Source organism: Camelus ferus, chromosome 2 (genome assembly GCF_009834535.1).
Source record: "Camelus ferus isolate YT-003-E chromosome 2, BCGSAC_Cfer_1.0, whole genome shotgun sequence".
Taxonomy (NCBI): Eukaryota; Metazoa; Chordata; class Mammalia; order Artiodactyla; family Camelidae; genus Camelus; species Camelus ferus.
The window spans coordinates 110,541,187-110,560,274 of NC_045697.1; the positions used below are offsets into that span (position 1 = coordinate 110,541,187).

The 19,088-nt window shown below is 38.1% G+C and overlaps 1 protein-coding gene across 7 annotated transcripts in view; it reads left to right on the forward strand.

Annotated features, from left to right (window-relative positions):
• Positions 1-655: 655 nt before the first annotated feature.
• The window catches only part of RBM46 (RNA binding motif protein 46), a 78,120-nt gene continuing 59,687 nt past the window's right edge, over positions 656-19,088 (forward strand). For 6 of the 7 annotated variants that reach the window (XM_032465382.1, XM_032465372.1, XM_032465387.1 and 3 more), the window contains exons 1-4: positions 656-793; positions 12,637-12,798; positions 13,690-14,157; positions 14,650-15,432. In XM_032465382.1, coding sequence (XP_032321273.1) covers positions 12,648-12,798; positions 13,690-14,157; positions 14,650-15,432 — 1,402 coding nt within the window. In that variant the 5' untranslated portion in view covers positions 656-793; positions 12,637-12,647. Of the gene's footprint in view, positions 794-1,296; positions 1,347-12,636; positions 12,799-13,689; positions 14,158-14,649; positions 15,433-19,088 lie in introns of those variants that run through there. The other variant, XM_014564422.2, reaches the window with a different exon arrangement.

Below are 19,088 nucleotides of genomic sequence, written 5' to 3' on the forward strand. Positions count from 1 at the left end.
AGCCATATCCATGAAAGCTGGTTTTACACAAGCATAAACCTGGTGGTCAAGCAGACCACCAAATCACTCTCCACACTGATTCGTGTTAGAGTCCAGCCTATTACTAGGTCTCCTGATTCCACCCATTTTATTAGGCATAAAAACCATTTAATCTGTATACATCTAGTCCTATTTGCAAATCTGCCTTTTAGCCTTATACCTACTCACCCCTAGCCCAAGTCCGTATTTAAAAAGGTCCATAGTATATGACTGTCTTGGGTCAAGCTAGCAGTTTAAAACTTGAAAACTCTGAGAAAAAGGACTTTTACAGTGTATCCATATTCCCCCCAAGTAAGAGAAGTACGGAAGTTCAAATCACAGTTCTCGTGTTTGAACGCCTTCACAAAACTCGCAGGTCCCTCTACTGGGATCAGTCTCTGTCCACCCGCCCCCTAAAACTCGCTCTTCTCGCCCCAATTGGCTAAAGAGTCTGTCACTCCAAGCACTTTTTTCTCCCCTCCCAAGAGCCATCCCCAGATTTAAACCTTGGCCCCGCCCACTCCCCCGCCCTCATCCCCGGGGCGGGTCACTGATTGGCCGGGGGGCCACTCCGCGTGGGGCTGCCTAGGTCCCCCGCGCGCGGCGCCCGCTGGGAGCCCAGCCTAGGCGCGAGGACCGCGCGAGCTCCTCCCCGCGAGCCCCCTCCCCCCTGCGGCGACCCCCCGCTGTTGACCGACTGGTCCCCGAAACGGTGGCGGCGGTTTATGGTCGTTGGTCCCAGGGATTTTGGACCAACCTTGGAAGACCCGAAGGGGTGAGGAGGGGATGGGGGCCGCGGGGTCGCTGCCAAACCGCTGGTAACGGCTGGAGACCCTGCCTCCTGGCCGCAAGAAGCCCTGTCCGACCCGCTGCCACGGCAATTACGCAGTGGGGACCCACGCCCGGCTGGAGACTGTGTCCGCCGGCGGCGCGCGTCCTCTCTCCTAGCCCCGTCGAGCAGCGGGAGCACAGGTGCCTTTGGCAGCTGGGCTTCCCGCCCCGGGAGCATCTTTTGACCTGACAGCCCCTGCCGTCGCCGCTGGCGCCGCGGGGCCCGGCCGGCCGTCTGGCCCCAGCTCCGCGTCCCCTCGGGGCCCCTAGGCGGCTGCTTCCGCCCCGCGGCGCCCTGCCCTCTCTCCGCCTTATTTCCGCCCTCCCCCGCCGCCTTCCGGCCGCTTCCCACCTGCTGCGCTCCATGTTCTTCTCCTAACACTCTTGCTCCGTCGACCGCCGCAGGTCTAGGCCGCCCGCCTGCCCTCCCGGCCCTGCGGCCCTTGTCGAGCCTCGCGTCCCGTCTGGAGGCTCTGGGACGACGCCCCGACTGCTGGGTGAGGTTTGACATTCACGTCGTCGTTTCATCGCGTCCTAACGGGGATGAGCCTCGAACTTTCCTCCGTGCCCTTGACTCTCTCTTCTGTTCCTCTCCTGGTGCTCCCTTGCGTGTCCGGTGTTGACGTGGCGGCCTGCGGGTGGAGGGGACGATAACTGACCGTCTCCCCCGCGACACGCGGCGCGCAGCCATGGACGGGAGCACACGCAATACTGCCGTTTTTGTTTCCTAGCACCAGACGGTTTTAATTACTAATTTAAAAAATATTTTCTTTGGGGCAGTGGACGGACTACTGAACCTGGAGTCAGGAGACCTGGGATTTCATCCTGGCATCGGTATTAATTCTGAGATCCTTGTGAAGCTGCTTGATTTATTTGGGCACCAGCTCATATGTGAATTTAGTTTAGCTAAGATTGATGTTTCTTTAATCTCGCTTTCTTTACATTCTGGATATTCTGTAGTCTTTATCGTATATGGCGATTTTAATACGGACCAGTATCACAGAGGGGTCATCAGCAGGTGCTTTTTAAGACGGCTTATTTTACAAGTCTGTCCCGCTTTGTGTTTGAGGATGGCTACAGAATCAGGAAGCAAGGTATCCTGCGTGTATAAGTAGACTAACATATAAATAATATTTGGGTGCTGATAGAATTTTGGTTATTTAAATAATAGGAAGATATTTTCAAGAATCACTACAATGTGTAGTTGAGGAGTTGGACAGACTTCCACTTAGAGCCTTTCAGAATTAAAGCTCATCATGGGCTCATTAATGGTGGACTCCTTTCCAGGGTACACGTTTAAAACATTCTGTTTTAAAATTACTTTATTTGCAATTATTTGCTATTATAGATATAAAGATTATTAAATATTAGCAATGCCTTAGTTTCTGCTTAATCGCTAATTTTCATTTAAGAGAGTGGAGTATTGGACTTGAACATTATTGCCAAAGATTATAATACGTACCAACACTTGCTGTATAAAAGATATATTTTACTGAAATACAAGCATTACTGGATATATTAGGAGGTAAGAATTTTTACTAACAAGAATATGCCCAATTTAATGGACCAAAATTAGGTCTCATATTTTTAATGGTGTCACTTTTGTTATCAGGAAACTAGACATGCTGGTTTAAGGAGGGTTTGTGACTACAAATCATGTAATTGGTGTAAAATCTGGACAGATTTGCGTATTAATGCTGGGTGTTGTTTCGCATTTTATTTTACTACCTGATGGTGAAGCAAGAAAATGAGGGAGGAAAATATGATTTCTGTGTTCAAATTGTGACAGATTTCAGATGACAGATTATAGAAGACCTTTCCTAAACAGTAGTAGTGTGTAATTTTGTAGTGTTGTATTAGAGTTTTGGTTCTGTTGTGGATAGCTTTATCCTAAGTTCAAAGAGCACACTACAATGTTATATTCTAAGTGATATCTTAAAAATTTATTATTACAATTATTTTTAAAGTAGTTCAATTTTTAAATCTTTTCTAAATTTAAATTTGCCTTCCACAGCATTATTAGAGGTTGTGAAACACCAAGTACTAAAGCTTTTTAAAACTATATCTTTAACTTCTAGGAATAAAAATGTTGTCTCATTCTTTAACAAAAGTAATTGAAAATGGAATTCAGTTGATCCATCTATATACCCTTTTATTTTGAAATAATGTTAGAATTACACATCCATATACTTTTGATTAATCCTTCTCATTTTCCAGCAACGTTGCTGTAGTGCAGTCTGTTAACTGAAATGAGTTGTTGCTAAAAAACCTCCATTGACCTGGCAAGCATAGTCTCAGTGTACCATGCTCACTGACAACTGAACAAGTCGGGAATGTAATGCCATGTAATTTAAGGATGCCTTAAAGATCTAAATGTGCTTTCTATAAATGTATTTTGATATCTTAAGAATTCATGTTTTTTTCACCATTACATTCAGTTTTTAAAAATCATAGTAAAATTTATAAAGTGTTCCTTTTCACATCATAAAGTTTTACAGTAATTCAGAAGATGAAGTTTCAATTTAAGTAGTTTGAACACAGCTGACACAAATTTCTTTAGATAAATGATTCTCATTTATATTTTGCTAAAATTGTGCTTATCACTTTTTCATTAATATATTTTCTGTTTTGAAAGGCAGTCAGAATTTGAAAATTTATATTTTTGTTAATGCTTCACATTAATGAAGATAGAGTTTGCATTTCAAGGTAAAGGCTTGATTCAGATTGCTGCTGGAGTGGGGAGGGTATAGCACATGCTTAGCATGCACAAGGCCCTGGATTCAACCCCCAGTGCCTCCATTTAAAAAAGTATTAAATAAATAAACCTTTTAGCTCACACCCCCTGCCCCCCCCCAAGAAAACCCCCCGGATTGCTGCTGGAATGTCTATCCTGTGATTGACTATGGTATATTAGCCGTCTGTTTTATATCTTAGTGGGGTTTTTTTTTTTCTTTTTTCTTTTAGTTTTGAAACTGAGATGGAAAGGAACCTTTAAAAGTCTAAAGTTTGGAAAAAAAGATATATCAGTGAAAGCTAGAGATTATATATGCTGCAACAATTTTTAATCTACCCTTCCCTTTTTTTTTTTTTTGCTTGCATAAACCATGTATGCCATTCTCTTCCATTGGACCCTTCTTCTCTTACTGAGGTTCCCTGGGTCAGCAGGGTAAGGAAGAAAGTTTGTAAAACACTTAGGACTGTGAATCCACAGCTGAAAGTTGCAGAGAACTAATTGGGCCTGGAAGCTTCAGTTGGTATGTCAGCTTTGCCGTAATGTGTAGGACGGCTCTGCTTTGGAATTTTGGTAACTCTCAAATTGATTCTGGAAATTTTGAGGTAAATATACTGTATGTCTGTTTTAGATTGGATTTGTATTTCTCTGGTTGAGGCTCTTGAATTCTGGCTCTTTTAGAGATGTATCTTGGGTAAATTAAATATAGTCTTAATGTTAGATATTTTTGAACTTTCTTAATTTTGAATTAGATAGTTGTATATGTGACTTTTGTTTTGGAGGCTTTAAGATAAGAACATATTCCTTTTTAAAGATAGGATGGGATTGGTGACTCTCCAGTGTATCTTATACTTCTGTAATTACAAGTTTTTATATTTTGATTGAGATTTCTTGAAATGTACTAAATATAGCATATGTTTCTATTATTTCTCTAGTTAAAAGAGTCTTTATTGTGGGGACTGGCCTGTTATTTCAACATGAGACTCTAAATAATGTCCTTAAAAATATAACTTTAGAGACACGGATTAACCCAAAGTTTGTCATAAAGTAATTGCAGGGGTGGGTTGGGTCTCAGAAATCAGCCATTTAGAGCAGGCTATGCGTTACAGTTTTAACAACAACAAAAAAAAGTCCAGAACTTTTTTGGATAAAATGGAATCAGAAGCCATATTTATCTGTAGCTTTCACAGGCAGTAAACTGCATGTGTAAGGTAGCATATTTAGTTCTAGAGTCTTTTTCCCTCATCCTTTTTCCTACAGGATGTTTTAAGAATGGAAATCTCACACTTTCCTATTCTCCACATTGTATCAACATGGTGTCTTCAGTGTAATGGGCCAGGATGATGTCCTGTGGGATGTACAGGCCACTAAGGTCCCTCTAGACTAAATGATGGAAGAGAGCCAGAGTTTATAAATCTGTGACAGTGTGAGCCCCACGTCTTTTCAGTTACTAGTTTTGTGACCTTAAGCAAATTTCTTTACCTTATTTACTCTTGATTTTCCTGTGTATAAAGTTGAAAGTGGTTTAAGGTCCAGTTGCAGTTCTAATAGTTTCTTAATGTAAAGTCTTCAGTGATGGTATAATGGCAAAACCTAGAATAAAAATAATCTTAAATGGAAAAGGGTAGTTTGTCATTTAGAATGTGTTTAATTTTAAAGGAATGATAGTAGAAAAATTGCTTTTATTTAAAGACAAGAGGCTGGTTAACTAATCTTTATCTCATTAATGATTCTGATTGTTAAAGAGTAACATCTCTTTTATTAGAATCTGTTAATAATACATTGATTTATTTATTGGATTTGTTGTCACATAAATGAAATATGTCCCTGAAGTAGTGTAAGGTACACAGTTAGCTGAATATACAGACTTAAGACTTTTCCTTTGATACGACTTCTTTCCTATTTCCTAGTTCTGCCATTTAATAAATAAATGAGGCCAGTTAATTAGAAGAATCCAAAATCTATATAAAGAGAAATGAGACAATACCTGCCCTGATGAAATGTACATGGAAGGAGGAATTGAGGAAAAGCTGGAGTGCTTTTCACCTTTCTTAGAGATGGGCCATTACAATATAGCTTTATTATTATTATTTTAAAGTTTCTTTAGAATGTCACATATATCTATTCTACTAATGTGAATATATTTTTAAAATGAATTATCAGGACCCAAATTATGTTAATGCGTGGATATTGTATTTCATTGTTAAGGATGACAGGATGTTGACTCAATGTTGAATACTGTTACTATTCACTGGTCAGACCCGGGCAGTTTTAAGTTGTTTTCTGATTATATTTGGAAAGGTAGCTCTTAAATAAGCTTGTAAATGTTAAAGTTGTATCTTGGAAGAAGGGGCTAAGTTAGGTCCTCTCACTGAAAGGGCGCAAGTGGGTAAGAGATCAGGGGGGAGGGGAGGAAGAAGTGGTGGATTGAACCTAAAAAGGTGAAATTCAGTATGATTCTAAAATCATACTGATTTGTGGGATTTTTTTTTTTTTTTGACAGTATGCTTAATTTGCACTGTCAATATCATGCAGCTGTGCAGAACACTGATGTCTTTCTCGGTACTAATGGGCTTTCCCATTTTGGCCATCATACTTTTAAAGGAAAAAGAGGATAGTGAGAGAACATGAAACAGTACCATATAAGAAGCAGTTAACACACCATTTTCCAAATGGTTCTATAGAAAGTTAACAGAGGCACCAAGGAAAATTAGGGTATCATACTGAAATGTTTGGGAAACAATGAGTTAGACAAAGCTCTAAAAGGTTTATTTTAACTAAAACTTTTCATGGCCTTACGTATGTTGGTGAGCATTGTGGTATTCTTAAGAGGGAGGTATAGTGATTCTTGGATGTATTTAGGCATAGAACACATCTTTGAGGCCTATCTGTTAATAGCTTCTGGAATAATCATTTTAGAGACATCATTTTAGGAAATACTGGATTAAAGAAACTGGTAATGTTTAGCCTGGAGAAGAGGAGAATCGTTTTTCAAATGCAGTTACATGAAACAGACATGTTCAGTTTGACCAGAAAGATAAAATCAGGACCTATAGGTGAAAGTTACAAGGAAAGAGATTATAATCCACTAAAAGGAAGAACTTTCTTAAAGAGTTAACCAAAGTAATGTTGCTCTTGTGGATAGTGAGTTTGTTGTAAGAATTCGAGAATAAAATGTGTGACTGCTTTGCAGCAGTGTTATAAAGAAGACGTAAACAGCAGGGGTGGTTGATTTAGGTGATTTTTAAGGTTTCTAATAAATTTGAAATAATTTTATTAGGGGTTTTCCAAAAAATTTTTGTTGATGATTTCTTTCCCTCTAAGTTTGTACAGTGTTTTTTTAAGTCATACTGTAGTTTTTCAAAGAAGGCGTGAATAATTGATTAGTTCTTTTAACCTTTTTTAGAAAAAACTATTGTGAACAAAATCTGGATTTAGGTATTGGTGTTATAGTTTCTAAGTTATATCATCTAACGTAAATTATATCACTTTTTGGAGATTCAGATTATTAAATATCTAACATGAGGATAATGTAAAGTAGGGGTTTAGGAGTTCAATATTTAAGCATACAGGTCTCTAATTTGAATATCTATTCAACCAACTTACAAGCACTATAACTATCTCTCTTAGTCTCAGTTTATTATTTTTAAATGGAAAAGAATACTTATCTGACAGGTAAGTACTAAATGAGATAATGTATATAAAGTGCCTGTCGTCATTCAGGGCATATAATGTGCTAAATAAATGAATGCGGAAATAAACATAAAATGGAATTTCACTGATTAGGAAAGTAAAGGTGAGAGTGAAGTGACTTGTCAGAGGTCTCTTGACTGAGAACTAGCACTCAGGTCTTCTCTCACCCAAGTCCATTATTTCGGTTAAATCATAATGTTCCTCCCTCCCTGTCTGATTCATTGCACATTAATCATATGTCAGGGAGTGTAGAGATTTAGAAATGAAAGACTAGACCCTTGTTAATGTCTGTCAGGGGTTGGGGAGGAGGAGGCAGAGGGAGTGACAGCCCAGCACCCTGAGGTGGGCTCTGTGATAGCTGTACAAACAAAGGAGTGCAGTACCTAGCTTAGCATCGAGAAGGGAGGCTCAGGGAGGGCTTGGGGGGGAAATAACAGGAGTGGGACAGGCAAAGAATGTGAGGAAGGACTGTGGGAGCAGCCTGTGCAAAGGCTGGTATATGAGAACATGGCACATGTTTGAAATTGCAACTAGGTAAGTACTGTTGTTGACATATAGTAAGAAATGAAGTTGGAGAGGTAGGCTGGGCCAGATTATGAAAGGACCTTTATACCTCCCCCCCCCAAGAGTTCAGGTTTTATCTTTAAGGAATAGTGGGGAGTCCCTGAAAGAGCATTTTGCTCTTAATACACGTAGCAGTAGCACATGCTCTCGATATTCACAGAAAAGTGACAAGTCAAGGTCCCTTGACTCTTTATTCCTACTTACCAATGGTAACTACTTAAAAAGTTCCTTGTACATTTTTCCAAAATTTTTGTATGCCTTCATTTTTGTATTCACAAGCATCTGTGAATGTATACATATATATCTTTAAACCAAACACACAATTGATAAATAGTAAATGTATTGTTCTCCAACTTACTGTCTGTCGTGATATTTCTTGAATATTTTTCCATATCTGCACAAACAAATCTGTGATGTTCCTTATAATATTACATTGTGTAGTTATACCATAATTTTTGAATCAGTCCTCTGTTGGCAGACTAGACATTTTCTAAATTTTTAATTTTGCGTATGATGTTGCAGTGAACATGCTTGTGCATTTATCTTTATATACTTGTGCAACTTTATCTGCAGGTTAGTTTCTTAGTAATTGAATTACTAAGGTTTGTACATTTTAGAATTTGATAAACGTTACCAAATTTTCTCAAAAAGTCATCCTGACTTAATGCACACCTGCTAAAAGTGCATGAAATCATGTTAAGGTTTTTTCTGAATTTTCTGTTAGATTCTTCATCCAACAAATATACTGAGTTCATGCTGTGCACCAAGCACTATGGTGGATAATAGGGAAAGTGTTCAAGGCAGGTGGCGTCTCTGCTCTTACGCAACCCAGAGTTTAAACCACAGAAAATCTGCAGGCATTTTGTTTGGTCTGTATAGTTTTGGTTACTGTTTTTATAATTGAATTAATTTCCAGTTTTTAACCCTGCAGTATTCTGTTTTCAGGGAACCATGAACCTCACGTAGCAATAATGCTCTCTAAAATGCAGGCTTAAAACATAGAAGGCTCCTAACTTGGTGATGTTAACTCTTCCCTGGATTGTAAGTCCTTTCAAGGCAGGATCTATGCTTGAACTCTGTACTACATTTTGGAAGGGATGTTAAAAGCCACATGGTCCAGCAGTGCACCCTTTTCTTGAATCGCTACAGCATGTCCAACCTGTGTTTGAATACTTTGGTTTGGCGGGAAGCTACCTTCTGTTCAGCCCTTGCCAACTTTGTGCAGTTCCCTCTGCTTAGTAGAAAGTTACACTGAGGTGTACTCTGCCCCTGACACCCCCCACCCATGGTGGTAGTTCTACCCCTTAGGGTCATCAGCATGATTCAAAATCCAGTTAAGTGACTCGGACTTAAAAAACATTCACTGAATGTGTAGAGAACCAAACTAAATTGAGACTTTGACTCGCTAAGTTTTGGAATTGGGGTTTGGATGAAATATACCCTGGATTAAGTTTGAACATAATTTTCCACCAGGTTACATTAGTCATGCCGTTTTTATGCCTGTGAGTACTTGCATGTGTAAATGGAAATAACATTTATGTAGCTTTGATATGTAAATATGGCTCCTTGACTCTCAAGTTTTAAAAATTGAGAGATTTCACATAAAAATCTGCAGACTTCTGGCTTCTCTTGAAAAATTGGAAAGTTTAGCATAACTGGGCAGACTGGGTTTCCTTATGGTGACAGTGTGCTAGAACTGAGCCACCACTGCCCTTTTCCAATGGCTTTCTACGTACACACAGTGCATAGCACTTCTCAGAGTCTTGTACTGGACCTTTTCTTTTCACACACTTAACATTTCTTGCCATGACCTTGTAGGCATTTGAGTTGGTCATTTAGTGGATTTTCAAACTTAGCGCGTCCAAAATTGAACTCTGCTCTTAGCTCTAAAAAATCTGTCCTATCTCAGCCTTCCTCACCTCCCTGCTTCTCATTGCTCAGGGCAAAACTTTCGGGTTATCCTTGACTTCTCTGTTTATATCCTATCCAATCTGTCAGAAAATTCTCTTGGGTATACCTTCAAAATATCCTCATTTCAGAGACTGCTGCTTTTCTGCTCCACCTCAGGCTTTCTGGTCCACGCCACCTTCATTTCTCACCTGAATTTTAGTCGTAATCTTCTAATTGGTCTCCCTGTCTCTGCCTTTGCTCTTCTACTGACATTGCAATACAGTAGCCAGATGATCCTTTTAAAATGAAAGATTGTATTACTCTTGTAGTCAAAATCTACAGCCTCATTTTACTCAGAATAAAAGTGTAAGCCCTTGGTCACCTAACTTAGCAGGTCTGTGCAGAGTGGCAGCTTGTTACCTCGCTGACTTCATCTCCTGTCCTCCTCCCAGCTTCGCCGTACTGGTTCCCTTCTGTACCTTACCTGTGCCGTGCACCCTTCTGTCTTTGAGCCTCCATCCTCATCTTCCCATTCGTGTGCAGTGCTCTTCCCAGGTAACTGCGATGGCTAGGTCCCTTAGTTCTTTGCTCAAATGTTACCTTCTCAGTGAGGCCTATGCTGGTTATCTGTTTAAAATTGTACCCTGTTTTCTGCAAACCTCTTCCCCACCCATGTGCTCCATCTCGGCTCTTTTTCCTCCTACATCTTTTAACATATTATTTACGTATTACTTTTATTATCGTTTATTTCCTCCACTGGAGTAAGCTATGCAAGGGAGGAATTTTGATCTTTTGCTTACTGATGTGTCTCAAACATAAGGAATAATGCCTGGCACACAGTTGGTGCTTATTAAACATTCATTGAATAAATGAATTTGAGTTTGCAGTCCCTGGTCAACAGTTTGTCTTTCTTATTGTTCTATTAATCAATTGGTTATACAACAGTATTATTTTATTATAAGTTAATATTAATTATATATTTTTACTATGTTAACTAGATAGTAAATACATTTATAGTGCTTATATGAAAAATACTACTTTGAGCCTTTTATACTTAATCCTGATAATAACCCTGTGAGGTAGAAACTGTACCCACTTTTTAGAGATAAACTGAGGCCAAACTTGCCCACAGTCCCAGCTAGTAAGGGGGAGGAACCAGGGTTCACATTTAAGCAGTTGTTTGGGTACCTGAGTTCGCTCTTAATTATGACACCATGCTGTTCTTTTTATTTTAAGGAAATTAGCCTTTTACTATGTGTGTTGCAGATCTATTTTCCTTGCTTATAATTTTGTCTTAGTTTTGTGGTATTTTTTGCCTTCCAAAATAGCTAATTCATATATAGTAAAAATGAGTAATATTTTTCTTTGAGGCTTTAAAAAATTTTTTTAGAAGGGCCTTCTTGATTCTAAGATAAAAAAATAAATTTACTCACTTTTCCCATTAGTTTTTATTTGTAGGAGAAGCTTAATATAGTCAGATACATATTTTATATCCCCTTGACAATATTGTGGAGATTTTGTTTGACGGGCACAAGGCTAAAACCTGAACAGTGGTTAGGATCCTAGTATAGTTGATCCTCTGATCCGCCATTCTGTATCTGCAGATTCAACCAATCTTGGATTGAAAACATTTCGGAAAAAAAATTTTCAGGAAGTTCCCAAAACTTGAATTTGCCACATGCTGGAAACTATGTAGCATTTGCATTGTATTTACTGCTATTTACATAGCATTTACATTGTATTAGGTATTATATGTGATCTGCAGATGATTTAAAGTACATGGGGAGATGTGCATAGGTTATATGCTAATACTGTGCTATTTTATATGAGACTTGCGCATGCACGGGAGTCCTGGGACCAGTCCCCTGTGGATGCTGAGTAATGAGGAGTGATTGTACTAATTCAAGTAAGAAATAATTATCTGAGAACAGGCTGTGGGGATAGACAGGAAAAAATTGATTTCAAGAAATATTTAGAAGGGCAAATAAGCAGGTCTTTGTGACTGGTTAGCTGTGAGTCAAAGGAGGGACTCAGGGTTAAGTCCCAAGTTTCTGGATGTGACAGTTTGAAGGAGAGGGAGTATGTATGCTGTGGTGCCATTTATTGATTGGATGAGCTAATGGAGATAAGATAAAACAGGAAGGAATGGATTTGAAAGATAAAATGACATTCGGTTTTGGATATGTTGAATTTGAGATGCCTATTGAAAATCTCATTCTCAGTGCTTGTTAGGCAAACTTAGTAGGCAGTTTGAGTGATGATTCAGCTTAATAAATGACTCATAGCTTATTAAAGAACACTGGACTGCTGAATTTAAGGAAATGAGGCAGATGGCAGGTGGAAACTCTATGGGGGCGTGAGCCACTTTCTCCTGCCTTGTTTTCTTCAGAATTACATCACTGGATGCAATAGGATAGCTTGGGAGGACCTTTAAGACTGTAAAAAGATGGTGCGGTGTGTATGCTACGGATGTGTTTGTAGCTGTATTCATCGTCACTCAGAAAAGTTCAGGTATTTTAAAGCTAGGAGGGACTTTCAAGGTCACCTGACTTTGGCGATGGCAGTTTGTCGTTTCTGAACACTTCGTTACTCCTGCTCCTTGCTGTTTTTCTTCTCTCCCTTACACTAACTTCTGTTTTCCCACTTTTATTTTTATTGTTCCTTTTCCCTTTTCACTTTTGCCTCCCCCCCCCCATTCTTGTAGCTTAGGCCTTCTAAAGGTACTGCTTAATTCATCAGAGATATTAAAAGAGGTTTCCAGCTTCCACTGTAGAGAACTTTGGGGGCAGGGCTGCAGTGATCACCAAATGCCGCAGCCACAGCTATGCTTGGTTTTCTGCAACTCACAGAACTGCTTCATGGATTCTGGTGCTCCATGTCATGAACACAGCTTTTAAACTTTGCTTTAGGAACTGCAACCATGAATGAAGAAAACATAGATGGAACAAATGGATGCAGTAAAGTCCGAACTGGTACTCAGAATGAAGCGGCATTACTTGCTTTGATGGAAAAGACTGGTTACAACATGGTTCAAGAAAATGGGCAGAGGAAATTTGGTGGTCCTCCTCCAGGTGTGGATTTGTTTATGTTCAAAAAAATTGAATCTTTAATGTGGCCATTTACATTAGGTATATATATTTCCACAAGTATCCCCAAAAATAGCTCTTTCCTTGTAACCACTTTCAGACCGTAGCAATCATTTTTACTGTTATGAGGGAAAGGAGGTATAGCCATGTCTTTCCTTTACATATTTCCAGCTCTGCTCTTAGTTTAAGAAGCAGTTGAGAAAGAAGTCAGGATGGGGCCAGTGGGGAAAGGGCACTCTGGCTATTAAAGGGGAGGTCATTTGGGGAAGAATTTGAAAGAGCAGTGAGTAGAGGAGTGGTGTTTTTACTAGATGCAAACCAGATGCAAACAGGTTATAATGTTTTGCCTTTCTACCAAAAGCCAGTGCAATTTCTTCGCTCAAAATCTTCCAATTAACTTTCTATAAGACTTAACACACAGTCTTGACCTCTGGCTACATCCATGGCCACATTGCCTGTCATTTCACTCCTCCCTCAAGTGTGCATTTCCCGTAGACACCAACATGTCTGTGTTGTTCTAATACACAAAACACTTGCTTTTTCTTTTTATTTCCAATATATTCTCAAGGCTCATTTCCCTTACTTCATTCAGGCTTCTGCTTAAACCTCACGTGCTTAGAGAAGATTTACCTGATTACCAAAAATATCAACCCTTCTGTGGCCTTATGTTTCTTCATAGTGCCCATTATTCATTGTCTCCTTTCTCTGTTGAAGATAAGCTTCATGAGGGAAAGGGATTCTATTTTGTTCACTGTTGTATCCTCAACACTTATAATATTGCGTGGCACATAGAAGGCTCACATTAAATTAGGGGAATGGATGATTGAATAGTGAACATAAATATCTTATTAGAATTGTATGTTTCTTTGTCTTCAGGTTGGGAAGGTCCGCCTCCACCTAGAGGCTGTGAAGTTTTTGTAGGAAAAATACCTCGTGATATGTATGAAGATGAGTTAGTTCCTGTATTTGAAAGAGCTGGGAAGATATATGAATTTCGACTTATGATGGAATTTAGTGGTGAAAATCGAGGTTATGCTTTTGTGATGTATACTACGAAAGAAGAAGCCCAGTTAGCCATCAGAATTCTTAATAATTATGAGATTCGACCAGGGAAGTTTATTGGTGTGTGTGTAAGCTTGGATAACTGCAGATTATTCATTGGAGCTATTCCAAAGGAAAAGAAGAAGGAAGAAATTTTGGATGAAATGAAGAAAGTTACAGAAGGAGTTGTAGATGTCATCGTTTATCCAAGTGCAACTGATAAGACCAAAAATCGGGGTTTTGCATTTGTTGAATATGAATCTCACAGAGCTGCTGCTATGGCTAGGAGAAAGCTAATTCCAGGTAAACGTATCCTTTAAAGGTTATGTTTCCATGTTCACCTTACTATACATGTGGAAAAATGACAGTACCCAGTACCTCATAGATCAATATTATGAAAATATGTAGTACCCTTAAAGAGGAATAAAGATTAAGGAAGTAAAATAAATCAAATGATTCTAAAAGACATGAAGTAGTTTCTATAAAATGAGTCATTATTTATAATACTTTACTCGTTTACTTTACTGAATGTATACACTTTTACTGAGCTGTTAATTGTTGTTTGGTAACAGTCCAAAGGACAGTACCTGATTTTTCTAATAAAGGTCTTCCTCTTGACTCTTAAAATTCTGGCTGGGTTCACCTTAGTAAAAATTTTTGTGTAAGTAGGAGAGTGAATGCTTAACCACAAATATAGTTGATATGTATTTGAGCCTATGCCTTTTTGGAGAAACAGTTTTAGTTAATTTTGACTTTGTTTTAATTGTCTTCAGATTAATTTCTTCTTCTTTACAGGCACCTTCCAGCTCTGGGGCCATACTATTCAGGTGGACTGGGCTGACCCAGAGAAGGAGGTTGATGAGGAAACCATGCAGAGAGTTAAGGTTCTCTATGTACGAAATTTAATGATCTCAACTACAGAGGAAACAATTAAAGCCGAATTCAATAAATTCAAACCTGGTGCAGTTGAACGAGTAAAGAAACTTAGAGATTATGCTTTTGTTCACTTTTTCAACCGAGATGATGCTGTGTCTGCTATGTCTGTTATGAATGGAAAATGCATTGATGGAGCAAGTATTGAGGTAACACTGGCAAAACCAGTAAATAAAGAAAACACTTGGAGACAGCATCTTAATGGTCAGATTAGCCCCAATTCTGAAAACCTGATTGTGTTTGCTAACAAAGAAGAGAGCTACCCAAAAACTCTAGGCAAGCCACTAACTCTTCCAGCTCGTCTCAATGGCCAGCATAGCCCAAGCCCCACTGAAATTGAAAGATGCGCTTACCCATTTTATCCTGGAACAAAGCTTACTCCAATTAGTATGTATTCTTTAAAATCTAATCATTTCAATTCTGCAGTAATGCATTTGGATTATTACTGCAACAAAAATAATTGGGCACCACCAGAATATTATTTATATTCAACAACAAGTCAAGATGGGAAAGTACTCTTGGTGTATAAAATTGTCATTCCTGCTATTGCAAATGGATCCCAGAGCTACTTCATGCCAGACAAACTCTGCACTACGTTAGAAGATGCAAAGGAACTGGCGGCCCAGTTTACATTACTTCATTTGGGTAAGTTTAAAAATACTTTAAATAATATTGTAGAATATGAAATTAGGAAATACTGTAGATTATTTATACATTTATTTCTTTTGAACTCAACATTAGTGGTGAGTATTTAACATGAATTTTACCTCAATTTTAGGAATTTGTGGAAAATTTTGTTGAGACTGTTCTGTGTAATCTTCCTGTATCTACCTTTTTAAACATTATTTACTTGGTGTAGGGGGAAACATTTGGATTTGGTTGACTTTAGAATTCACAATCCTGTTTCATCAATTTATTGTTTTCATAATGCCTGATCCTCATTTGCAATAATAATTTCTATATAAGTTACGGGATTTTTTTTTTCTTAAACCAGTTTATAAAGTGTTCCTGCATATTTGGTGAAGTCTACACAATAATATATTTTTGAAGGCAGGGATAGGGATTTGGTGAAATCAGAGGCATTTCAGATGGGTCATGTGTAGACATAGCCTTATGCTCACCAATCTGGAAATTTGTCATTACTGCTCATGAAAGACAAAAAGCATCATTAAGAGATGTTTATGAGCATTCTCGTTAATGTGATGCTTTAAAAAAGGTTTCTCTAAAGCATTTTGAGGGCTAATTAAGAAAGCTTTGGGCCACATGCTAACTAAGTATTTGGCATTGTGAAGGAAGAGAATGTCTCTTTGACATTTTCCTGCTGCCTATTGTTTTACTGTTATGTTGGCCTCTCCCCTTACCCCTTCCCACTCCTGCCCCACACCAGTTTATCTCACTTTTTTAATGCAGCTGTAGATTTCAATTGGTTATTACTTTGTGCCCAAAATAATATTAGAAGAATAATGCCCTCTTGAAAATAACAATAGAAAGGAAAATTCTCCTAAGAAGGATTATAATTGTTTCCTGATTATAATTGTCAAACTTGTAGCTTAAAATTGATTTGTTGTATAGTTTCAGGATCTTACTACTGACACTTATATCTACTTAAAATTGATATCCTCAGTTGTTAAGAAAAGGTAATCAAAAAGGAAAAACATTGCTAAAGGGAGAGTAGTTTTTATACATTGTATAGACTTCTTCCCCATCATGGCCACTCCCTTGGTATTATCCATATCTTAAGGAGATTCTGATTTGGACCTGGCATCAGAATTTTAGGGCTGAAGGTAGGGCTTTCTGCAAGAAGCTTTTCAGCAGTGTCCTCAGTTATTAGTTTGGAAATATTTGGGAATTTTACAATCATCTAAGTTAGTAAATTCTTAGGTATGATTTCCATTAATAAACAAAATAGAAGCCTTCCATTTTCTTTTAATAAAGGCAGTCTAAGTTAAAGATAAAATTAGGTGGATAGCAAATGATACACATTAGGGTTCTTAGAGAAGAAGGGATCAAATTACTCTTTTGGAGTAGAATATTATGTATTCAGTTGCTGAGCAAGATACTTGTGTGTGATCTAACTTGGTGATGCTGAAACATTTTATTTCTGTCTACTCATTCCCTTACAAATCTAACTTAAATTTTCAAGATTCTTAAAACAGTCTTTTTAGTTTATTTTATGTCACATTTTCTGTTTAGACATGGTTTACTCATCTACTTCTAATTCCATTATTAAGATGTTTTTAGGACCATAGTTAACTCCTGCTCACCTATAGTTCTGAAAGAAAAGCCGTTTACAGTTCCTTTATTCCTAACTTCATTATATTCATTAGGGATACAGTTAGCTTCAATAAAGGAAATTCTAAGGGGGCACAGGCAGTTTGCTTTAGTCATCTATTTCAGATTTTATCAACATTACATCAGAACTGCTAATAATAAAAAATTGAACAATTTGTGTTTTATATATTTTTTCAGTTTTAATTCACCATCAGAGACAAGAGCTAAGATCTAAATATAAGCCAAAAATTTCAATGACTAGGGGTGGTAAACACAAGGCCTAAGACCTTGTCTGCAGACGGTAACACAAAAATCCTTATTGTGATTGACTAGAAATACGAGTGAAGTTTGAGTTAGGAGGCAACTGAGGAGGAAGAGAAAAAATTTAGGGCAGTGAGAAAATCAGAGATCAGGGGTCTGGGACTCTGTGATAAGAAAACAAAAATACAATGTTCAGAAATCATGAAAATAGGAGCAGGAACTGTAGACAGCCAGGAGGTTACATATTGCCACACGGCAGGTTAAGAGTAGACCAAAACCTGCGGCAGTGTTTTGGCTTACTTTCTCCTGTTAATTTTGGATCCTCTGGGCTTCAAAGAGCTGATGCCTTTTTAGGTACAGTTCCTTTTAGATAAAGGTTGCAGGGTTTCTTTGGGTGGCTCCGGGTTGAGATGAGTTGGTGGTAGTGGTGTGTTCTTAGAGGGGAAGAGGTGCTGTGTCATTGATATCCTGCATGTTTCAAGCATTGGATTTTTCTGAGATCTTGAGAGGTTGTTACTGGTTCCTTGAGGTCCTCATATGGTATTCATAAAGTATTAAATCGTCTTTTGGCTCTATTTTCTTGAAGAGTTTGCATCTGGTTTTCTAGATAGTGAATTTAACTACTACTCTAAGATGTTTTCTTTGGGTATAGTGAGTTTTTTTTTTTTAAATTTGCTTTGACACTCTTCTGTTACCCTCTCAGTTTTGATGCTATTTCGAGCATTACTATTAAGTCTTACCTTGATGATCTTTGACTATTACATGTAATAGAAATAGTCATTTACCTTTTTATTTCAGAGCTCTTTAAGAATGTGTCTTTACTATTCACATTGTTTTGGCATTACTATGCCCATTTTTCAAGTTTGAGGGAAAAAATTAGACTTTATTTAGTTAAATGAGTATCATTGGTGTTGAGGAAAATAGAATTTTTTTCAAGGGCTAGCGGGCATCTATATTATATAAGTACTAAAAATCAGAGTACCTCTGGTCACCATTTAGGGCTCTTACCAGAATCCTAAGTGTACTTGGTGTGTAGTAGTGTACAGCACCTTGAAATCAAATTTAAAATATTTAGGGTTTTTTTTTTTTGGTCCATTTATAGTGAGCTCTGCTTTAAGCAAAATATTTTAAGAAAAACTGATTGCTGGGGTTAATGCCAAAAATTGAACCCTCATTTTTTTTTTTAACTTTAAATATAGACCTTCATAATATCAGAAAACAACCTCCCTAACCTCACTGGAATCTCATCACCTAGCCAACAGGATAAGAAATTGTGTATCGCCTTGCTATATTAGGAACCTGTAATCAGTGGGATCTCTGGGTTTGATGGGTAGAATGTAGACGTAGGGGCTAGGAGACGTACTATACTAAATATTTGATGTATGGAAACATCTTGGGTCATTCAATATCACATTTTTTAATATAAGCCTTTTCTATTTCATAATTTTGTATCTGTTTAATAATGGATCAGACTGTCGGTGTGAATAATCCTACCTTCCCTAAAACTTTGCCTCTGTTTTGAATCGGGGCCTTCCAGTATTGCCACTCTTTCCACTGGGAGATTCTTCTCTGTCTAAGAGTGGAGTGAGCAAATCAAGGAGATAAAGGAAAGTCCAGGAGAATACTTACTGGGAGGAGGGAGGTAGCCTCAGTGCGTGTTGATAATTCACCTTGTTAAATAATTTATTAACAAACAATTATAGGCAAGGCATTTCTTTTCTCATTTCTGTGTTTTTTAATACTGATGCAAGTGGTAGTTTTTAGTTTAA